Source organism: Triturus cristatus, chromosome 5_1, assembly GCF_964204655.1.
Source record: "Triturus cristatus chromosome 5_1, aTriCri1.1, whole genome shotgun sequence".
Lineage (NCBI taxonomy): Eukaryota > Metazoa > Chordata > Amphibia > Caudata > Salamandridae > Triturus > Triturus cristatus.
This window is the reverse complement of record NC_140587.1, coordinates 918,905,031-918,923,231: the sequence shown is the minus strand read 5'-3', so window position 1 is coordinate 918,923,231 and position 18,201 is coordinate 918,905,031. Positions and strand designations below refer to the sequence as shown.

General features: G+C 43.8%; 1 protein-coding gene across 1 annotated transcript in view; it reads right to left on the bottom strand.

Moving 5' to 3' along the window:
- Nucleotides 1-586: 586 nt before the first annotated feature.
- Nucleotides 587-18,201, bottom strand: part of MARCHF11 (membrane associated ring-CH-type finger 11) — a 292,091-nt gene continuing 274,476 nt past the window's right edge. Inside the window, exon 4 of the mRNA XM_085604170.1 lies at nucleotides 587-998. Within this exon, the coding sequence (XP_085460296.1) occupies nucleotides 676-998 (323 nt within the window). The 3' untranslated portion in view covers nucleotides 587-675. The remainder of the gene's footprint in view (nucleotides 999-18,201) is intronic.

Genomic DNA, 18,201 nt, shown 5'->3' with positions numbered 1-18,201 from the left:
TCCACTGGCAGATGTATCCATCAGAAAAGTAAATCTAGAGAGTTGAAAGAGGGGTTATAGGGAAAGGGAGGGTTTCACATACATTATGGGAAGAAAAGAAGGACTCTTCTAGCAAGTTAGAAACATTCTTTCTTCCCAGCTATGCAAAAGAGAGTAAATGCCTCATGGGAGGCATGCCTCCTAAGGCATGTCAGGACTGGGACAAGGAAGATGGACATAGACATAATGATGGCTAACCAGTATATAACTACTGAGGCAGTGAATTGTCATTTGCCGGGCTGCTTACCGGCCCGCTACCAATTGGTATCACTTTTGACAACATTTTGATGTTCGATTGTCTTCATTGCAATGCATTTTCAATTAAGTTGGTAAGAGGAAAAAAGTAAACAACTCTGGAAAACACAGATGAATTACTATAATAATTGCTTACCAGGTGTTAAACTATGGATAAAAGACTTGAGAAAAATTCCCCAAAACATGAATCTGGAAATAGGAAACATTTGACTCATTTTTCTCCAAAAATTGTATTTTGTCATTTAAATTACAATATAAAACATAAATGTAAAAATGTTCATAGATAATACTGTTGAAGGTGCTATGGTTCCAACATTTATTTTAATGACATTCCTAAACACTGTCAGAGTCCAAGGAGTGCATTGTCGTAAAAATATTCCCTCACACTGAAGTCACTCTCATGACAACTTCTCCGGTATTGCTGTTCTCCAGTGAGTTGTGCTGCGGCCGTATCCGATTGAACAGATGTATAAGGACATAGCCGCACTGAAGCCTTGGGGAGCTCAGCTGCGTAGGGTGCACTAAAGACCTGGATCTTAATGACGTCAGCGGTAGCCATAGTGTCCTCGCCGCTGACGACATCGCGCGACTGCTTTCCTCAATGTCCATCGCCTTGTCATAATTTAATACGTTCCAGTGAATGTTAACCGCGCGCCAGCGCATGAACACCTTGTAAACGGCGGCTCCTTCGTGCAAAATGAGAGCTGAAAATATATAAAATTACACGTTAGATACAGGTGCTTTGGATGTTCTTTACCATAATGCACAGCAAGAAATGTGAAGCAGAATTAGCGGCAATAACACTAAACACTCCTGTATGTTATTTACATTTATAACAATTACGAATTTTGGGAATCGTAATTATAATGTCTGTATATGTTGGTTTTTTTTTTTTAACTAACATCACTGTATTTTCGTCTTCTGTCAAACTGGATTCTAGGGTGGTTAAAATCTGTAAAGAAACAGTTGGCGTGACCTGTTTTTCTTAAGAGAAATAATGCTGTGGTCATGTGAAAATGTAGTGGACCTTTATCCCTTCATCCAGGGCATAAGTCCTAAAAAAAGAAGTGGGGGGACTGACCTAGTTTGGCAGTATGCAAGTGACATCACGGCACGCGACATCACAGCGCACGACATATGGCGCATGACATCATAGAAAGTGGCATCACAAGCCACAACTTTAAACGAAGTGGGATCACAAGAAGGGACATCAGATCTAAAGCCCTCACATATATGTTTAGTGGGTCTATCATGTATACGTTTGAGCGCATTGCGAGGATAATAGCACAGTGAGCTATGGAAGATGATATGTGACTTCTACACCTTGCAATCCCCCAGTTTTATGTAACACATCCTTCACATTCATTTACATTTTTATATAATTTATTGTACATGTAATATGCACATGTTGATGAAAAGCGCTCTCTCTGACGCCCTGCATTGGAATGAGTAGTGCTATACAAGAAAAAATAGTGGTACTTAAATTATTTTAACGCCTCCTCAGTGAAAGTAAGCTCTATTTAAATGCAATTTGCTTTGTGTAAATACTAGGAAAGACCAACACATCTGATATTCTTACAGTGCATGCATATCTCCTAAACAGGGACTGAGCAAAGGGAAAAGCTGCCTCTCTTGAATATGTGTGAAGTGCTTACAAGGTGTGAGCCTTTGTTTCCCCTACGCTTCATTTGCATCAGGTGTGAGGCTCCTGACTGCTCCCAGCCAAGAGACTCGAACAAAATGAGGCCTGATGACCCCTCAAAATCGGCCTTTGTTATGGGCCCAGCAGGAATTTAAAATAAGAAAGCCCCGTCACCACCTGCAGGTTGTTGCTTGTTGCAGATGGAAAGCAGACAATGTGCAGGCGCTGCTGAAAGTGTCCCGGTATTTGGAAATTACACCGGGACGAGTTAAGCACATTATTCCGTGGGGCCCAAATTCTTGGCAGGGTGGACGGCGTTCATCCTGTGAGAAAAGTGGGTGGACGCCATCCACCCGGGTGTACCCCCGACTAGTGCCCTGCCTTCATCTTGTTTTACACACCCCCCTCACCACCTCCATGGTACAGAGAACCATCTTTCACCTATCGACAAATCAACAACAAATCAAACTTGCCTACAACAGTTAAAAAAAATTCCCACTGAAACCCGAAAGGGAAAGTTGGAAGGTTTAGGGAAAGAACCCGAATAGATAACAGGGTTCCGGCAGAGCACATTTCAAATACGCGCACTATTAGGTTTCCTTTACCTTTGGTTTTTTTCACACAATTTGAATGTACATATAATCACAAAAACAAGAAATTTGAGATGAACTTACATTAATTTATGTTAAAACTAAAATAATCGCCCTTACATTCTTCCAATCGAACAAAAACTGTAATGAATAGTGAACAAACATTGTGGCTAACGTGGTGCTTCGGCAGGCAGCCACAAGAACAACTTCTATAATGATTACAGACAGTGAAAGCTTCCTTGCACCTTGAAAAGGAAGTAGCAAATGAACACCACTGAACTTTATTTTTCTGGTGGTTCTCATGATGAATCTATCCCATCCAATGGAAATAGGATTCTGTTTAAAAATGGCTGACCACTGTGGCGACTTAAGCGCTTAATCATCACAGTCCATAGCAAGCTTTTGTGCTATTGTTCTTTGTTGAAACAGAGAGGGCATATCATTCGTAGGCAGCCAATGAATTAACTTCTATTGTCTTGCAAAGGGAAATGTGTCATCACTATTGTAAATCTCGCTTCCAAACCTCACCATATGTGACATATCCACCCCTTGTAAAGATGTTAAACTGAGCAATACTTCATTTGTATCTGGCGATATTCTGAGACCTGTGACACTTGGACACCTGGCAGTGTCCCTGTGTGCAACAAATAGGACGTAAATAATTCATCTTGGGCCCTTTCCATGAAAATAGGTTCACCTCTTGTGAGTTTCCCCTAGGATTTTCCCTGTCCTCTCTGGTTGTTAACGTACACCGGGCCCATCGATTGACATCTTTCAAGATTAATTCATGAATATGCAATTGACAGAGATGACACCGAGGACAGCAGTACAGGAAGTTCTCAAGGAAGTGAGATTTTGATTGAGCTAAAGCAACTTAGTTGAATAGCTGTGAGAAAAACCTACTGTGTTTGGGGGAGAAACCTGTGAGATAACCTGGAAAGATTATCCCCCACACCTTTTTGAGAAGCACATCCCCAACCTTAAGATACTTTGCACCATGTGATCATTTAGAGAGGGGTGCATGGACACGGTGAGCAGGGCTTTGGAGGCCCTGCTCTAACCTAAACTGCCCCACCTACCACTCCTGTCACACTTCCCTAAATAAAGCAAGAATGAACACATCTGGAGGCATCAATCATGCCCTGGGAAGGTTTGAAATGGAGCCCTGCTGTGCAAAGCATTCACACCTGAGCTGGAAACCAATCCTATGAAAGGTTCAAGCTCACTGTGAGAATGCGCCTCTTCACTGGGTGGCTGTGTAAAGAGGTGTGAAACCGTGCATCACACGGTGCAACCCAGTGAGCTGATAGGCCGGTAATGGGTTTCTGAAAATGGGATCACATCACAGCAACACAAAAAAATGATGGACGGAATGCTGAACATTGTCAAACATGTCCCTGGACCAGAAACAAGCATCCTAGACCAGTTTCGGGGTATTACCTCTCATCAGCCAGGCTAGCTTGAATCCAATGGCATAGTGAGCACTGGACCCATGTCTGGGCATACTCTTACCTCTTGGGGCAACTATAGCAACACAAAAATATTATGGATGGAATGCTGAACATTGTCAAATAATCACCCCCTGTACAGATATCTGCGCCTAAATCCATTGGGTTTTTTTTGCTCACCATGCCACTCCAGTTTAGATCCACCCATATGCAAATCAATCGTGACCCTGCGCGCCATGGGAAAAGTCCTGCTCGAACTGTCAGGCCAGGTCCTCCCTGGACAAGAAACAAGCATCTTTGGACCGGTTTCTGGGTACCCCCTCATCAGCCGGGCTAGTTTGAATCCAATGGCATAGTGAGCATGGGCCCCACATCTGGGCATGCCTGGTATGGCAGTTTGGGCTGGACTGTTCCCATGGGGAGCAAGGTCAAGACTGATTTATATATGGCTGGGTCTAAACTGGGGTGGTATGGTTAGCAAAACAAGATGGATTTTACACTGATCTGTGACTGGTGAATTTTTGACAATATTCAGCATTCTATCTATCATCTTTTTGTGTTGCTATAGTCATCCTAAGTTGCAACGGTATGCCCAGATGTGGGTCCTGTGTTCGGTATGCACTGGATTCAAGCTAACATGGCTGATGAGGGGTAATATCCTGAAACTGGTCCCAGGATGCAAGTTTTCTGGTCCAGGGAGGATCTAGCCTTGTGGTTTGGGCTTTACTGTTCCCATGAGGAGCGGGGTCAAAACTGATTTGTATAAGGCTGGGTTCAAACTGGGGTGGCATGGTGAGCAAAAAAAAACATTGGCTTTAACCCAGATCTGTGACTGGGGGGGGGAGAATGTTTGACAATGTTCAGTATTCCGTCCATCATCTTTTTGTGTTGCCATCACAGCAGATAGCTGCTCGGGCTGCTAGTGAATGGAAGTATCTAGTTCAGGCTAGATTTGTTAGTTTTCAAATGTATTCACACTCTAGCATATTTCACAAACAGGATTCACAGTCATGCAGCCGCTATAAATAGTAGAAGATATGTTTACGCTTTTTAACGCTATTCTTATGTTTAATCTGGTGTAGCGACTGTGCCTTGGACGGGTATAAGACCCAGCATGTATGTGGTGAAATCCTGTACTTATTGCGTTTAAATGCCATCATGTAGGGAAAGTACACAATTCATGATGTCTTTCAAGTGTCTGTAAATCTTCGAAATTTCAATAAAAACAGATATATAAAAAAAAAAGATACGTTTACCATTTTACTGAGAAGCCTAGGATAAACTGCCCTCCCGAGGGGGCAGAGTTTTTTCCTTCTAGGGCCCTACTTGCTGGAACTTTCTCTCCCTACAGTTGCTGCAGATTAATTTGCGACATCGTTCATAAAGGTCCACTTGTACATTCCTTGGGACTGCAGTAATTCATGTAAGACCAGCACCAATAGTCTTGTTCTAAGGTAATGAGCCTTGTATAAAAGTAACAGTGTTATAAATGTAATTAGAGAGTCTGTGCCAGCCCTCACCCACGTAGAATCCCCACTGCCTTTCCCCCATATTGCAGATCTACCTCTGGACCTCTGCATCTCTACTCCACCCAGCAAGCCTCCATCTGGCTCCCAGCACCACCCTGGAGAGATGCGCCAACATCTAGGAAGCTTGATTTAGACCTTGCTAAAAGGGCCTTTAACAATTAAGGTAATGAAAACACGGCAGTTCTGTAGACAAAATGGATGCACTTGGTTAATTGCGAAAATATTGAGGAAAACTTTACGAGTGTTCTCTGTTTCGGGCGGGGGGGCACAAGTTACAATGAGATGCAACATGACCATTTTGTTTTTGAATATGATAATCAAGCCCAGTTTTAAAAGGTCATCTGAAACGGTTCACAAACGTCTGCCTCATTAACATTCAAGAGGCAGGATTCCTTAGGTCATTAGAGACAAGTGCAGAGATGTAGGACTGCAAGGGACAGCTGATATGTATGTATCTGGATTCACAAAGTGCTGTCAGTGCAGCACCTTTCACTTACAGAGGCAAGGGCTTCACTTACGAAAACATGCAGTGGCAAGGTCAATAGGTTTCGCTTCAGGTGCCAGCCTTTTGGCTTTGCAAATTCTTGTTTTGTTTGTCATAGTTTTTGCAAAACATTATTGTTGGGGAAGATGCTGGCTCCTCATCAATCTAAAAAGGTTTGGCTAACACCAAGCCTAACAAAGCCAGCCAGTCTGGTGTTGGCTGCCAGCCTCTTGCCTTTGCTAATGCTTTATTGTAATGTTGTTGTAATTTTTATTATAAATAGAGATCATTGAAAATATAGCGATAATTGAACAGATAGATAAATAGAGATAATTGAAAAGATAAAAAAATAGAGGGGGTTGAAAAGATAGACAGAGAGGCTTGCAAACATGGAGGCCTGCAAAGCTAGATAGATAGTTATGGTTGCATAGACAGATGACTAGATAAAGAGGGTTGCATATGAATAGAATTGCAAAGATAGAGATAGACAGATAGGTTTGCAGAGATAGACAGATAGAAATTCCAAAAATAGATAGAAGTTGCAAAGACGTAGAGCAGTGGCAGCTCCTTCGCCAAGGCGGAGGAGCGTCACCCCACTGCTTTTCGCAGTGGAAAAATAAAATGATAATAACGCTACTTTATAATAATTTTATTTTTCCTGCTGCAGCGTCTTGGCGGGCGGGGCAGATCTGCTCTGCTCTCAGAGCAGGGGGAGGAATGGTGGGCACTATGTAAGTGCGCATGAATGTTTGACGGGCTCTCTCAATCAATCAATCGATCAGGCAGGCCAAACATTTATGCACACTTTGCATGTTCTCCACGCCGGCTGCTTTACAGCCTGCATGGAGAACATGCCCAGCCTCCCATTCTCTGGTTGAGCCCCTATTTAGTTCTAATATTCATTGCTATAATGAAGGGGCCCCCCATCCCCCCTCTTGGGTAGGGGCTGAGATCATCCCTATTTTTAAGAAGGGAGCCTGTGATCTCCCATCAAATTACAGGTCCATAGGTCTAATTCATAGTACCCAAAAGCTCTTTGAGAGGAACATTTTGAGCAGATTACAAGACCGGATGACCGCCACAGAGATATGACCCCCTTACAAACGGGCTTCCGAGAACACACCAGTACAATAGACCAGGTGCTTCGTCTCCAGCTGTTGTACTGGAAGTTTATTCTCTTATGGCGGGAGTGTCTTAATGTGGTGTTCGTCGATCTTAGGTCAGCTTTTGACCTTGTATATCATCCTAAATTGAGGCAGATCTTGGCTGACATAGGGGTTCAACAACATTTGCTGAAGATGATCACAATGCTCCATTATAATAATTCTGCACAAGTCAGATTCGGGCAGATGGGGAAAATGACAAATCCATTCCCAGTAAATAGAGGAGTCAGGCAGGGATGCGTCCTCGCGCCCACTCGTTTCACGGTTTGTATCAATGATTTAGTACCTTATGTGGATCATCTCGAGTCTGATGTCCAAGCCTTGCAAATGTCATGGTGCGGGCCTGATGTCAAAGAATCCTTGACACATTTGACTGCTTCTGTAAGCTAAGGGGCTTAGACATTAAAATTATCAGAACTAAATGTAAGGTTTTTAGCCATGTTTAGTGGTCCCCCTTGGAACGTGTTCACACATTTGATTACTTGTGAGTCACTTTAACCAAACACTTTGATTGGCACACCAATATTGCACAGTGCAGACTTAAATTAGAGCAAATCTCAGGGGAATAGCGAAGAGGCAAAAGGGCTCACAATACAGCCCCATTTCTCCAGCACTTCAAGTCTATAACTACCAGGCATTAGAATTAGTACTGTTGCAGACAATGGCGGACACAATGACCGCACTATCCTATTATGTACCCTTAGTGTGAAGATCCGTAAATTGTATAGAAAAGGTGTGCACCACTGGACGGAGCAGAAAGCAGCAATTCTCTGATCACGAAGACCACGAGCCCTTATCAAGGAGGCCCAGGCTGGCAATCAACATGCCTTATTGCACACAAGACGATACTCATTTTCATGCCCAGAAGAAGTTCATTGTATGAACGAAACGCGTTGGCTGACAATTTCCCGAAAATCAAACCTTTTTGCAATTAAAGACACTGTTTGATAACCCACCATAAGACTTTGAGATTCATTGAAAAACAACTTTGTCTATACTTTGGTGGTGCACCACTCCAAAACTTGGATTAGAATTAGTACTGTATGGTGCTGAGCTGTGGGACATGGGAGGTGTCCACTCTAGCTGCAATTGAAAACCGCTTTATGCGCCAACTGACAGGCCTTCCCATTAGTACCCAGTTGCTCCCCCTAAGGGAAGATCTGGGGCTAGAAAATGTCACATATAAAGTTATTGTAAGGCCCATTTTGTACTGGAGGAGCTGTGTGTTCTTACCAGTTGGGTTTAGCCAAGGTAATACTCATGCCAGGTGCTGGTGATCTTCTGTGGTTCAGGAAAGTGAAGCTAACCCTCACAAACATTGGAATAGAATTGACCAGGTCAAATGCGATAGCACAGATGCCCTTACTAGTGACAATGAGGAGATCGAGCAGGCCTTTTATAAGTATTACAGTAGGGTGTATCAAGAAGATCAAAAACCCACTCAAGATGAGGTTGGAGCTTGGTTAGGTCAGGGCTCAAGAAAAGCCCTTACAGACGAAAAGAACAGGCTTTTGAATCAGGAAATTAAGGAAGGAGAGATTGAACTTGTATTAAGACAAGGAAAGAAAGGAAAAGCCCCAGGCCCCAATGGCTTACCCCTTGAAGTCTATAAAGCTATGGCAAACACATTAAAACCCATTTTTCAGAAATCTTTAATTACTTTTTTATTAACGGGGCAGAAATGCCAGCCTCTTGGAATGAGGCAAATATTTCCCTAATTTTGAAGCCTGGCAAATGTCCAACTACATGTGATTCGTATCGGCTGATATCTTTATTAAATTGTGATTACAAGATCTTCGCAAAGATACTGGCCAATAGGTTGAACGGTTCCATTGCGGAGTTGATCCAGTTAGACCAAAAAGGTTTTATACGTGGAAGGTTTTTAAAGGAGTTAACTTTTTCTCTGATAGGTTCAATAGATCTGGCATCTACCTATGAGCTTCCACTTGCGGTCATAGCTTTAGATGCCACTAAAGCTTTTGACCAAGTTAATTGGGTCTTTTTGCAGTCTGTGGCAAAATCAGTGAACCTGGGCCAATTTGTTTTCGGAGTATTGGAAGCCATATATAGGTCCCTAAAAGCTAGATTATTGATCAATGGTTCTCTGACGGACCCGGTTTTTATTAGCAGAGGCACGAGGCAGGGGTGTCCTCTATCACCACTCCTGTTTAATTTATACATAGAGCCTCTGGCCAGAAAAATCAGGGAAGACCCAGAGATTATACCTTTCCAATTTGCGGGATGGAGTAGGAAACTAGGTTTATATGTAGACGATATTCTTATTTACACAACTAATCTCCAAAACACCTTAAGTCTTATTACGGTATTAACAGCGCACTTTGGGAAAGTATCGGGATACGATATAAATAAAAGCAAGACCGAAATTATGTCCTGGAACCTAGAAACAGGGGAAGCTGCTAAAAAAGAAGTAATGAGATATCTGGGGGTTATGATCCCACATGATATTTCTAAACTAACAAAAAGTAATTTGGAAAAGGCAAAAAAAGAGATTAGTGGGCTTTTAAAAATTTGGGCACATCTTCAGCTTACTCTGTTAGGCCGAGTTAATCTAATAAAAATGATGATTCTCCCCAAGCTAAGCTTCTTGTTTGACGCCATCCCTCTCCCCTTTGAAAGTGAAACGCTTAAAAAACTGCAAGGCCAAATTAGCAGTTTTATATGGTCGAGCAGAGGTCCAAGAATAGCCTGGAAGAAATTAAGAAGGAGGGCGGAGAAAGGGGGCCTAGCATTGCCAGACCTGCTTTTTTATTAAAAAATTGGAAAATGTTATTAAACACACCCACACAATCGGAAATTGGGAGACTGTTGGGAGTTATGTCAAGACAGGAGCCAGGAGGCAGCCAAGGTTTTATGTTCAAGTACACAGACCCTAAATACTTCAACAAAGTTAGGCTGAAGATCCTGAGAGGCCTAGCTGAGATCTGGTATAGGGTCAGAAAAGCTCTTAAGATACCATATTACAGTTCTAGGGCTCCCATCTGGGTCTCACCAGGCTCACCGGGATGGACAAAAGATGCTTTGGCCAGGCCTTTGAGAGAGGCAGGTTTAATAAGCTGGAACCATATCACACTGGATACGCAACTAATAAGCTGGGAAACGTGTACTCACCTGTCGAATCAACAAGTATCTAGATTTAAATATATACAAATACAGAGTTGGTTCCAAGATGCAAGCTTGGAGATAGGAAACACGAATGAACTGGAGGACAGACTTCTGGATGAGACAACTACTACAATGTACTGGCTGCTGGTTGAGCTGTAGGACGGAGTTTTTATATTACCTTCGGAATTATGGGGAAGATGCTTGCCGGAGTCTTTGCTGGAAAATAAGTGGCAAGTATCAATGTCTATGCTTTTTAAAATTTTAAAACTTGCACACCTAAGGAGAAATCACCTTTTATCCATCCACAGAGCTTATTGGTCGCCACAGAGGTTGTCAAAGTTCGGGAGAGAAGGTGATGTTGCCTGCTCTAAGTGCGGTAGTTTGAAAGGAGACAACGTACATATGTTTGTGGATTGCCCTGAGATCCAGATATTTTGGTCTGACGTGAGTAAGACTTTGTCCTCTATTCTGGGTTCTGACATCAAGGTAAGCGTTCTGTCGATTATTTTTGGCTGTGAAGACTCCCTTGCAGGATCCACAGAGAACAAGACAAGGCTGTTTTTTTACTCGATGTTACTAGCACGCAGAGAAATATGCAAGCAGTGGATATCTGTATCTCCTCCCAGGTTCCTTGATTGGGTGTCCTCTATTAAATATGTGGCCAATTTAGACATGAAGGTTTTTAAAAAGTATGACTTTTGGTCTCCTGTTTTTAAGTGGTGTGAGCAACAAATGAATGCTGATATCCAATGATTATGCCCTATCTGCCTGGTACGGCTGGTCTGGTTTTTCTCTCCTTTTTTTGCTTCCCAGTCTGTGCTTCGGCTCATGGGGGATTGCAGAGGAGTGTTAACGAGGGAGTCGAGGTTGCAAGACGGCGCTTCTTTTTATACCAGTGCAAAAACAAAGAGTTGATGGACAGAATGCAGAACAATGTCATACATTCACCCCAGTACAGAGATCTGGGCCTAAATCCATCGTTGTTTTGCTGCTCACCATGCCTTTCCAGTTTGAACCCAGCCATATGCAACTCAGTCTTGACCATGTGCCTCATGGGCACAGTCCAGCCCGTACTGCCAAGCCAGGTACTCCCTGGACTGGAAACAAGCATCCTAGGACCGGTTTCGGGGTTTCACCCCTCTTCAGCCAGGATAGCTCGATGATTCCAGTGGCATGGACAGCAAGGGACCCACGTCTGGGCATACCCTTCCCACTTGGGGTGACAAATGCAAAAACAAGAGTTGATGGACAGAATGCAGAACAATGTCATACATTCACCCCAGTACATAGATCTGGGCCTAAATCCATCGTTTTTTTTGCTCACCATGCCGTTCCAGTTTGAACCCAGCCATATGCAAATCAGTCTTGACCCTGTGACTCATGGGCACATTCCAGCCCGAACTGCCAAGCCAGGTTCTCCCTGGACTGGAAACTAGCATCCAAGGACCGGTTTCGGGGTTTCACCCCTCTTCAGCCAGGATAGCTTGATTCCAGTGGCATGGAGAGCAAGGGACCCACGTCTGGGCATACCCTTCCCACTCGGGGTGACAAATGCAAAAACAAGAGTTGATGGACAGAATGCAGAACGATGTCATACATCCACACCAGTACAGAGATCTGGGCCTAAATCCATCGTTTTTTTGCTCACCTCGCCTTTCCAGTTTGAACCCAGCCATATCCAACTCAGTCTTGACCCTGTGCATCATGGGCACAGTCCAGCCCGTACTGCCAAGCCAGGTTCTCCCTGGACTGGAAACAAGCATCCTAGGACTGTTTTCGGGGTTTCACCCCTCTTCAGCCAGGATAGCTTGATTCCAGTGGCATGGACAGCAAGGGACCCACGTCTGGGCATACCCTTCCCACTCGGGGTGACAAATGCAAAAACAAGAGTTGATGGACAGAATGCAGAACAATGTCATACATTCACCCCAGTACAGAGATCTGGGCCTAAATCCATTGTTTTTTTGCTCACCATGCCTTTCCAGTTTGAACCCAGCCATATGCAAATCAGTCTTGACCCTGTGCCTCATGGGCACAGTCCAGCCCGAACTGCTAAGCCAGGTTCTCCCTGGACTGGAAACAAGCATCCTAGGACCGGTTTCGGGGTTTCACCCCTCTTCAGCCAGGATAGCTTGATTCCAGTGGCATGGAGAGCAAGGGACCCACGTCTGGGCATACCCTTCCCACTCGGGGTGACAAATGCAAAAACAAGAGTTGTGGAAAGAATGCAGAACAATGTCATACATTCACCCCAGTACAGAGATCTGGACCTAAATCCATCGTTTTTTTGCTCACCATGCCGTTCCAGTTTGAACCCAGCCATATGCAAATCAGTCTTGACCCTGTGCCTCATGGGCACAGTCCAGCCCGAACTGCCAAGCCAGGTTCTCCCTGGACTGGAAACAAGCATCCTAGGACCGGTTTCGGGGATTCACCCATCTTCAGCCAGGATAGCTTGATTCCAGAGGCATGGACAGCAAGGGACCCAGGTCTGGGCATACCCTTCCCACTCGGGTGACAAATGCAAAAACAAGAGTTGATGGACAGAATCCATCGTTTTTTTTGCTCCCCATGCCTTTCCGGTTTGAACCCAGCCATATGCAAATCAGTCTTGACCCTGTGCCTCATGGGCACAGTCCAGCTCGAACTGCCAAACCAGGTTCTCCCTGGACTGGAAACAAGCATCCTAGGACCGGTTTTGGGGTTTCACGCCTCTTCAGCCAGGATTGCTTGATTCCAGTGGCATGGAGAGCAAGGGACCCACGTCTGGGCATACCCTTCCCACTCGGGGTGACAAATGCAAAAGCAAGAGTTAATGGACAGAATGCAGAACAATGTCATACATTCACCCCAGTGCAGAGATCTGGGCCTAAATCCATAGTTTTTTTGCTCACCATGCCTTTCCAATTTGAACCCCGCCATATGCAAATCAGTCTTGACCCTGTGCCTCATGGGCACAGTCCAGCTCGAACTGCCAAGCCAGGTTCTCCCTGGACTGGAAACAAGCATTCTAGGACCGGTTTCGGGGTTTCACGCCTCTTCAGCCAGGATAGCTTGATTCCATTGGCATGGAGAGCAAGGGACCCACGTCTGGGCATACCCTTCACACTCAGGGTGACAAATGCAAAAACAAGAGTTGATGGACAGAATGCAGAACAATGTCATACATTCACCCCAGTACAGAGATCTGGGCCTAAATCCATCATTTTTTTGCTCACCATGCCTTTCCAGGATGCTTGTTTCCGGTCCAGGGAAGACATGGCTTGGCAGTGCGGGCTGGACTGTTCCTGTGAGGCGCAGGATCAGACTGATTTGCATATGGCCATGTCTGAACTGGGGTGGTGGAGTGAGCTAAAGAATGATGATGGATTAAACCCAGATCAGTTGACTGGGGGTGAGTGTTTGATTTGCTCAAACGCTCCGTCCATCATCCCCTTTAGTATCTCTTTTTATACCAGGGCGGGATCAATTCTGAAGCATGTGTCTCCTCTCTCTTCTCCCCCTGCTTCCAGCACAAATGTACAGAAGGGCATGATACTTTCCATTTTACTGGTGCAAGTGGAATGGTGCTTTCTTTTCGTTTAAGAGGCAAATGAGGATTTATTAACATTTTTTTTTTTTTTTTTAAATTAAAGGATTGCTATTATGAAAATAATAGCGGGTTTGAATGTGATGCATTGTACCTGATGTTTGTCATTCTTATTTCTCAAATCAAAAAACCCAATTAAAATTTACTTTCAAAAAAAGTATATGACCATGGCCAGAATGTCACTCCTTTCCATGCCTGGCATACATATGGTCACACACCAATTTGTGAACCTAAGGGACACACTAGCTGGCCCCCTTTACTTGCGTGGAACAGGGTGGATTCATTACTAGTTCTCTGAACTGTGTTCAGTAACCCAGTTAATATCATTTGAGCCTTCAGGCTCTGTTATACTTTACATCCTGTAGACTCATGAGACGCATTTACCTTTGCAACCTCCTTATTAGTAGGTCGGGATCCAAGTCACGATTGGATGATGGGTTACTAGGTCTTGGGTATGATCTCTGCAGCACTACCCCACACCCACGGAGCCACCTACCTTTAACATGAAGCATTAGAGGACACAAGAACAAAGGCAAGGCAGACTGAAACAACTTAGACACATTGTTATGAAAGCCACGCACAGTGCAAGATGACATGGCAAGGTTTGTCACCAAAAACTGGGGGGGGGGGGGTCTCTCTCAAAGGTGTGTGACCAATGTAATTAAGGGCGTGGCTTAAAACACGTAAGCTAAAAATCTGTGCTTAGCTTAGTGTGCCGCCCGACTGGTATTTTGCTGCTTCTGTCATTGCATCCCGATATATGATACAACAAGCAACATCAAACATACAACAAGTCAGGACTATTGTCTTTGTCAATGGTTGTTAGTTGCATAAGATAAATAAGCAGCAAGTACGGCTTGTATATAATATTGAAAAAGCTTCCACTTAAAGCCCTGGTAACACCACCACAATGTCGTGCTCCTGAGTTTCAAAAAGAGAAGGGAAATCCAGAGAGAAAAGGACTCTCTTTAAAGGATTTCCCTTCCCCTACAATGCTCACCTGGCATGACGTCATGCCGTAACTTCTTCACTAGTGAGAAGTGAGCAGTGTGGGCATGCGCACACCGTTGTGCCTGCTGTCACAGAGCCCGATTGAGACCCGTATCGAGCCCCCCTTTTAAAAACTGTCAGTGCTCAGCACCGGTGAGACCCAGCCCACTTAAACCCCTGGTCACCAGTCTCCACAGTTGTCAGAGGCCAGAGAGCTGAACTGTAAAAAGCCTTTAGTGGTCATATAACCACTTCAAAGCAGATATTTAGTTCTTCATGAAATAATTTAATAAGCAGTGAAATAATGTTTATGTTCACATCTTTTCCCAGAATGTGCTCGCATCTTCTGGTTATCAGTACTGTTTTTTTAAACTGTGCTTTCTTTTCTGGAGGAATAAACCAATTTGTTGAGGAGCAAAATCACTCTGCATTCATTTTATAGGTGATGATTAGAATCATAATATATGTGTGCTACAAATCTACTATTACCCTCCGCAGAAATGTTTGCTTTTCATCCAAGTGCCTATTGGAAAGTCAGGAGTTCAAAGGACATATAATTGGATTAAAACAGTAAATAAGGCCATGTGCCAATAGTGACAAACTGCAGTATCAATCAATAAAACTGCCCAGCTAATACTGACTATCCAAAGTGGAAGATAAAAGCCCTATTGCTCTACATTAATTATAACAGAAAGAATGTGGAATGATCAAAATGCACCCAGTTTGTGGCACTTAAGCCAAATTAAACTAAATTAAAACAAGCCTTCTTTCATTAATATTTATCCAAAAATGTCCCAGAATCATCTTGGAAACTAAATACTGTATTTAATCAGTAGGAAACAAGTTATTTTTTAATTAGCAGCTATAGAACAACTATAGAAAACAAATGTCTCTTTCAAGATGGCCACACCATTTGCTTGTAGCATTGCCTTACAAGTCCAAAAGCAGAAGGCGGTCTGTATACTGGATAAATGGAGGTGGAGCAAGCAGGTTTGCCTTAGTCACTTTCCTGCATGCCCCTCAAAAACATGGCAGCAAGTCAGGTGTGCACCAAGCAGCAATTGTCTGAAGCTTAGCAGCAGAACAAAGTAGGTGCAAGCGTAAACTAATTTAACAGTATTATTTAGTGCAATTGACCAAAGGGTACTGCAGCTCACTTAACTGATAACGATGTAAATAACCATAGAATAACATGATACACAGGAGAATAGACACGGAGCTTGCAGAGAACTTGTAAAATAAATCAGATTTGAATGACATTTTGGTACATTCTGCCTTTCACAAGGAGCACACCCACACACAACATGGTTCCCTACAGAGCCAAGGACTACTATGGGAATGTGCACTTTTTGAGACCAAAAATATTTTTGCTGTTCGCCAATGTTTTGGTCTTATATTGAGGAGGGCCTGGAACATTCCTCATTAATACCATCTTTAAAAAACCATGACAAAACAAACGTTGACAAAGCCAAACAAAAAGTTGCCGGTCACCACTAGATCTACTGGGTTTGCCAAAGCTTATTTTAAGTACTTTCTGGAAGAGTGAAGGTAGTAAAAATTTCAAGAGGCAGAGAGTTCCAGACATTAGTTGCGGCTCCTGTAAAGGAGTGCGCTGGACAAAAGATGTTCTGAATCCTGTGACTTCCAGGTACAGGGATTGGGAAACGGCCTAGACCACGTAGTTTGTACTATGCGTGGATGAACACAGCAGGGGTAACCACGGACGTCTAAACCAGGCATATGCCTTTACCACTCATATGTGTGGTTCAGACGTCCGTGGTAGTTAGCGCTCTAGTCTGCGGGTCGGAAGTGAGCTGGGCGGAGAGTTGGGAGTGAGCTGGTGAGTACCTTTGTTGTTAGGGTTGGTGGCTGGGGGGTCATGGGTCGTGGGTAGTTTGGTGGGCTGGGGGTGAGTCGGGGTAGTTTTCAGGGCTGGGTCGGGGGTAGTTTAGGGCTCCGGGTGGGGGGCTGGGATGTTTTTTAAATATGGGGTCAGGATTTTAGGGTTTCAGGCAGGGGCGTTAGTTTTCTAGGCTGGGGGGTGGGTCAGGGTAGTTTTGTGGGCTGGGTCAGGGTAGTTTTTGGGGCGGGGTTGGGTCAGGGTAGTTTTCTGGGCTGGGGTGTGTCGGGGGTAGTTTTGGGCTCTGGGCGGGAGACTGGGATTTTTTTAAAATATGGGGTCAAGTTTTAAGGGTCTAGAGCAGGGGGTTAGTTTTCTGGGCTGTGGGTGGGTTGGGGGTAGTTTGAGCTCAGGGCGGGGGGCTGGGATATTTTTAAAATATGGGATCAAGGATTTAGGGCTTAGGGCAGGGGGGAGTTAGGGCTCAGGGTGGGGTTTTAGGGCTCAGGGCACCAGGGGGCTGGGGTGTTTTTAGTGCTGGAGTGGGATTTGTTTTTGGGGCTGGGGTCCGTTTTTAGGAGTTAGGGCAGGGTGTTGGACTATTCTTAGGGTTAGAACTCGGGCAGGTGACTGGGTTTTAGAACTCAGGGCGGGTGTTAGGGCATAAGCTTAACAACTCATAGGATTTTACCGATTATGCCATTACAGCTAAATTCGTTGTAAAGGCATGTGTGGTAAAGGTATGTGTGGTTAAGACGTGGTTGTTATTAAGACCACGTTATTAAGACAGGCGTGGTTAGGGAATTTGTGGTTCCAACATACAACCATAGGGAGTTTCAGCACCTCATGCCTTTTTTTGCCACTGGATAAGTGCAGCAGATCTGATTAAAAAAGAGAATTGTTCGGTGAATGGTAAAACAGCATAATTTGTGGAGAGTCAAAAAAAAGGAAGAACTCGGGCTGAGGGGACTGTTGAACTACTATCTTGGGTAATTTACCATCATTTAGAGATATAAAGCAGTTATAGTCCTTACCAGTACTATTATTCAAACTAGTCTGTTGTGATCCTCAGAGTAAAATGCAATTACTGGTTGAGACATGATTAATATGAGGTTTATGAAGTTGCTTTAAGGTTTAAGACAAACTTCTACGGCATAGAACATGTGTTTTTCTTTCAAAGCAGAGTATGAATGTTGAACTAACTAGTACAAAAATGTTAAATTACTTTCGTGTTGCTCTTTGCTTTCTAAAACGTTAATACAACATAGGCCAAACATCTGTAAGAAAGAATTAAGAGCACTTATACTTATGAAGGATTTTAACTTCTCAAACATTTAACACCTAGAGTTCACTTTGCACTCATTGGCCCATGCTTCCCACTTCACAATCAGTTTATTACAAGAAGTGAATAAAGTTTCACCCTTTTACTTACGGCATGCAGAAAGAAATACTTTCTTTCCTACATTTTATTTTTCGATGGGGTTGTGCTAAAGATCGGGCAACATCGAC